This window comes from Octopus bimaculoides, chromosome 2 (assembly GCF_001194135.2).
Source record: "Octopus bimaculoides isolate UCB-OBI-ISO-001 chromosome 2, ASM119413v2, whole genome shotgun sequence".
Taxonomy (NCBI): Eukaryota; Metazoa; Mollusca; class Cephalopoda; order Octopoda; family Octopodidae; genus Octopus; species Octopus bimaculoides.
Genome location: NC_068982.1, coordinates 51,358,001 through 51,363,959, shown reverse-complemented (window position 1 = coordinate 51,363,959; position 5,959 = coordinate 51,358,001). Strand labels below are relative to the sequence as shown.

General features: G+C 38.5%; 1 protein-coding gene across 2 annotated transcripts in view; it reads left to right on the top strand.

The window, feature by feature from the left end:
* The window catches only part of LOC106873238 (regulation of nuclear pre-mRNA domain-containing protein 2), a 143,739-nt gene extending 137,786 nt beyond the window's left edge, over positions 1-5,953 (top strand). For both annotated transcript variants that reach the window (XM_014920509.2, XM_014920510.2), the window contains one exon: positions 3,452-5,953. In XM_014920509.2, the coding sequence (XP_014775995.1) occupies positions 3,452-5,757 (2,306 nt within the window). In that variant the 3' untranslated portion in view covers positions 5,758-5,953. The remainder of the gene's footprint in view (positions 1-3,451) is intronic.
* The last annotated feature ends 6 nt before the right edge of the window (positions 5,954-5,959 follow it).

The following is a 5,959-nucleotide window of genomic DNA, read 5'->3' as shown; positions in this document are numbered from 1 at the left end:
TATATATATGCTTGTGTATTTACATTTGCACTTCTCTGAAAATTGCTAAGCCAGAAACAATGATGTTGTTTTCCATGTCAACAAATTGTATGCCAATTTTGTGCCTCAAAAGATGTGTGAAATAAGAAATCCCTTTCTTGAAAAGCAAATAAAGGTTTGTGACAGGAAAACCATCTGTCTGTGAAGCAATACCTCAGTGATCATACATTAGATCATCCCATACTCGTCTGGAAAAAACAGTTGCAAAAACAAACAATTTATTGAAACGTAATGTGTAGTGTAAATCATTTCAGTCACCTTAAACGTATAAAAGGTAACATTATGTATGCTAGAAAAAACAGTCATGTATTCCTTAAGTCATCCACTACTTGATGATACATAAATGAAATACTCCATTTGTTAGTAACTCCAGGTCAGCCCTGATCAAATAGATTTAAAGCAAAGGTGCTCCTGCCATGAGCAACCCCCACTTTTTTTTTGTTTCTTATGTAGGCATAATGTATCCAGTGTGTCCTTCAGTTTTGATGATTAGAACTTGCTTGATCACTATTGATAGGAGTTACTTCACTACAGCTAGGATAAGAAATCTATTCTATTTACTTAAGTAAAATATGATCTCAAATATAATATGACCTCCACTTTTGTAGGTTAAAAAAGAAGTTGGTAATATTTTTTCTTGTACAATGTAACCTCTAATAATAGATCATATTTTTAAGAAACCAACATGATATTGCTGCAAATTTTTTAAATACATAAACACAAACTAAACAGATGGGATTCCTGCTTTCTGCTCAGTAACTTTTGCTTAAAAGTTATTGAGGGAAGGCCGCAGTACAGCTTAAGGGAAAAAAAAACTCATTGTTCATAGAATAAGGGTTTATCATTTAGAAACAATCAGTCTGATTTATCATGTGTTGTGTGTTGGCACTCTGTTGCTTACGACGTCGAGGGTTCCAGTTGATCCAATCAACGGAACAGCCTGTTCGTGAAATTAACGTGCAAGTGGCTGAGCAATCCACAAACACGTGTACCCTTAACGTAGTTCTCGGGGATATTCAGCGTGACACAGTGTGACAAGGCTGGCCCTTTGAATTACAGGCACAACAGAAACAGGAAGAAAGAGTGAGAAAAAGTTGTGGTGAAAGAGTACAGCAGGGTTCGCCACCACTCACTGCCGGAGCCTCGTGGAACTTTAGGTGTTTTTGCTCAATAAACACTCACAACGCCCGATCTGGGAATCGAAACCGCGATCCTACGACCGCGAGTCCGCTGCCCTAACCACTGGGCCATTGCACCTCCACGATTTATCATATGCTCCTCTAAATAACTGTAATCCTTCTTCTTGATTTAGCTTTCCTGTAATTGTAACTCTACATGCAGTGTTATTTCAATTTAACCATCTTTCCTCTGATATTCCATCTATTCAGCCAATTCTTTTTCCAGTTCTGGATAGTGAGCACACTTTCTCATTAGATCGTTTGACATCAGAAAAGAGAGATAGTTTATTTCTTGGCATTTTCTACAGTTAGACCTCATTCTCTTTCTATAGCCTCATGTTGCTCTTAACACTATATTTGTTTGAGGCTATTCTATGAACAATATGTCTCTTTTTAACAACCATGCTTTTATTATTATAATGTTATACATGTAAGATATTTTTCATTGCTTGCATACATAGAAATATAACATTGGTGTTTAAAAAAATTATAACCTTTTAAGTTAAATAATCATATTTAAACAACAGAAGGTTATAACCTCTCACCACCAGCATACTAACAGAATCAACAGTTGCCATTCAATATATGTATTTGCTATACATATTGTGTTTCATAGCTGCAGGCAATGAAGTGCATACATTAGTTTTTAGATTCTTGAGCTATCTTCATTTTCACAAGTTGCATTTATTTTTGCATTGAAATATGCTACCCACCAATTTTGTCTGATTTTTTTAATTTTTTTTATTTTTTAATATTGAATTTCTTGCATTATACACAAGTAAATTTTGTAAGAAGATAGTGGGAAGTGAGAATTAAAGATCAGTTTAGTGGTATATTAGTTATTAATTAACTCTGGTTTGATGACATACTTTCTTGATACAATTATGTTTAGAGGTTACACACATGTACATACATTGTACTTGGGCAGGGGGATTTCATGTTGCCAATAAAATACAAATATTATATAGAGATATAGATATGTCATCCAATTCAGACTATTTCTATTTTTCATTAGGGTGGAGTGAAAACTAATATCGTTTCTTTCTTTTTTTTTTTTTTTTTTTTTTTTTTGTCCTTTGTGTATATGTATATACACATACACATATCTTGCCCACCACCATTTCATGTCTATTTCTCCAAACTGGCCGACATCAAATATATCTTGTTCTGCAAATATATCTTATAGGAGATAAAACAATTGCTACCTATGACATTGTTGTTATTACAGAAAATCTATTAGAATAGAATGCTAAAGTAGTAATTCTGATAGTTTTAATGTCCATTTTTCCATGCTTGCATGGGTCAGATGGAGTTTATTGAGGCAGATTTTCAATGGTCAGATGCCCTTCTTGTTGCCAACCCTCACTTGTTTCCAAACAAGGTAATATTTCCCCACACCCTGATATGTTCTTGCAGAATTCTGCAAATTAATAACACTTCTTGTATGGTAGTGACACTTAATTTTACAACTATCATGTCAACCCACACACACAAAACAGCCTTCCACTTTCTGTCTACCAAATTCACCGCCAAGGCTTTGGTTGGCCCAGGGTTATAGTAGAAGACACTTTGTTGAAGGTGCCATATAGTAGGACTGGACCCAGAACTATGTGGTTTGGAAACAAACTTCTTATAGCTACACCTGTTATTATGAAAAATCTACTAAAACAGACCGTTAGTATAGTATCTGGTGTAATTTCAGATTGGTGTCAATGCTACTTTCAACAGTCAAGCTAGTGTGTCACTACTCCAAGTTACATATTGCATACAAGCAAGAACTCCTAGAAATTTCCTTCCTGAAGCAATCCAAACTTTTCATCATTCTCAGCTTGCAAGTTTCCAATAATGCATCAAGCTATTTTGTATTTATTTCTTTTGCAACAAATAATTTGATGCTATGTTAGAAATCTTTTCAGTGCAGATGATGCATAGTCAGTAATTGTTGTTGGTGTGTTTGCAAATCCCAAGTCAAGAACTTCAACCATTTCTGACTCCTCTTGGGAAAATGAAAAATAAATTCTTTACTTTGATAAGTTCAAATTAATCATCAGTTTTAATTCAAAAATTAGGTGAGCCTTGAGTTGTTTTGGCTACTGATCTCAGTCTCACACAGTAATATGAATAAAACAAAACCTTTTTGTTTTTTTCTTTTTTGATCATCCTACAAATTCTGTTTATTTAATGGACTGATACCAAATTTTCATTATTATTTTTGTCTTCATTTATCTTTTCAGCACCACTTGATTCTGCTGTCAGCCAACCAAGTAAAGAATGTAACAGCTTGGAGAAAAGAATAGCTAGTATGTTACCAAATCTACCAATTGCTAGCAATATTTCTAGTCCTGTAGAGGATATCCAGCGTCAACAACCATCACCTGTGTCCTCTTCTTCATCAAAGAAAGAACATCGCTATCATTCTGACCGCAAACACCTAAGAAGTGGTAGTGATGTAGTACCAGATGACACTTCAGATTGGCTTGACCATTCTCCTGTGCTATCCAGTCGAAGTACAACTAGTCCAAGTCATTCTTCACATAAAACAAGTCACAGAAAACTTCCTTCCAGTAGTAATTTGCACAATTCAACCTCTTCATCCTCCTCAGGTCGAGTACCAGCTTATAACTCTCCTCCTTTGTCAAATGATGAAGGTAGTAGTACTCCACTTAATGATGAAGGTGGAAGTACACCTGTACAGGATGAAAAAGAAGAGCAAACTACGAGAGAAAATCCTATTGATTTCTTGACCAAACTCATTAATCAAACCCAGAAGTCTCCCAAAACCAGTACTGCTAGTTTCCTCCAGAACTTAATGAACACAGGAATGAAACCATTCACTTCATATGATGACAGCAAAAATAAGGACTCTTCTGTTGATCTCAACCAACCTGCCATGCCTCCACAGATTCCCCCACCTCCTATGGGGCCAGGACCTGTTTCTCTACCAACTCAATCTTCCTTACAAACCTCATCCTCCCAGCACAATCAGACTACTTCTGCTCAGTCGTGGGCAGCCTGGAAAGCTAAACGTGGTCCTTCTGATGATATTCCTAATCTCATCACAAGTGCACCTCCCCCGCCCCCTCCCACCATGCCACCCCCCATTATTTCTCCACAAAGACATGAGCAAGTTGGACTAGCTTCTATTCCACAACGACCTGATCTGTCAACTCTGCCTCCAATGATGGGGCCACCACCTCCACCTGATCACCTTCCAGGAATGTCAGGAATGCCTCCACTTCCTCCAGACTCACTCCCTTCCGTAGCACCAGTTCCTCCTCCAGACTGTCTTCTGCCTGGAATGGTTACTCCACCTTCAGAAGGAATTCCTCCGCCAGGTATGCCACCTATGCAACCGCCTGATGGCATGAACAATATGCAAAGGCGGGACCAGATGGTATTACCTGGTGGTATTCCTGGAATGGCCCCTACTTTCCATCCACCAGAGAATCCCATTGCTCCACAAAGCCCGTGGAAACATGATATGGGAGCACCTTATTGTGCTGTTAGTAACACTACTGAACACCCAGATGGTTATAACAGCAGTCCCCAGAGTCAAACAAGTCCTGAACCCTGCTCTATCCCTCTACCTTGGATGAATCATCCCCCTCCCCCACATGATACCAGCATACCTCCACCTGTTAACTTGGGGCCTCCACCTCATGCTCGAGGACTCAACTGTTCTGTTTTACCAGATTATTCTGGTTCAGCTGACAATATTTCTACTTTGACTGATACAATGCAGAGTTCTAAGACTAGCTCTCAGTCTTCCTCTCCCAACAGTAATGGGGCCTCTGGCTACACCAGCAGAGTAAACCGTGTACTTTCGCAATCAGATTTTCCTGATGACCAAAGAGAATTCATTGAAAAATTAAAAAGGAAATCTAGTAATCTTGTTACTCCGCCAATTGTAGATTCACTCTCAGACTTACCGGAATCTGTGAGTAATGTACGGAACTTAACTGCCGTAAAACTTGAAGACAGTCCAACTAACAGCAAGAAACCAACAGACAGCATAGAAAATACAGAGTCCAATCATTCTGCTGACATTGGCACTTGTAGTGCCCAAACTGAAGACGAGGAAGAGGAGGAAGAGGAAGAAGTTGAAGAGGAGGAGGAGGAGGAAGAAGAAGAGGAGGAGAGGGAAGAAGTACCCGACTGTCAAAATGAAGAACCAAAAGGAGCCCCGATATTAACTGTTTCTGGTATTGCAGCTCGGCGATATGAACCCGAACGACTTCGCAATGTCGCTGAGCATAGGGGAGATAACAATCGGCGAACTGATTCCATAAACAGGCGCTTTGAACAGCCAATACCCAATCCTCTAATTCACAGACAGACCACAGATTCTTATCGGGATAGAAGAAGAGGAGAAAGGGATTTTTATCGGAACACTCCCTACCCTACTGACCCCTATGCTTATACCTACACACAGGACTGGCATCAGTATTATGCTCAGACTAATCCCTATATGGCTCCACCTTTGAAACGGCCTTATGAGCCATATAACCCTCATCATACTTACTATTCCTCAAAGTATTGAACTACTGTTTTGTGAGGTTTTATAAGCAGAAATACTGTCTTGGCAATTTTATTGATGATTTTAACAGCTCTGTAATATTCCTGCATATACTGAATGGTTTTGACTTGAGATTTCTCATTTAAACTGTTGGATATTCCATAAAATGTAAACATCCTGTTCTCTCTCTTTCTCTCTCTCTCTCTCTCTCTCTCTCTCTCTCTCT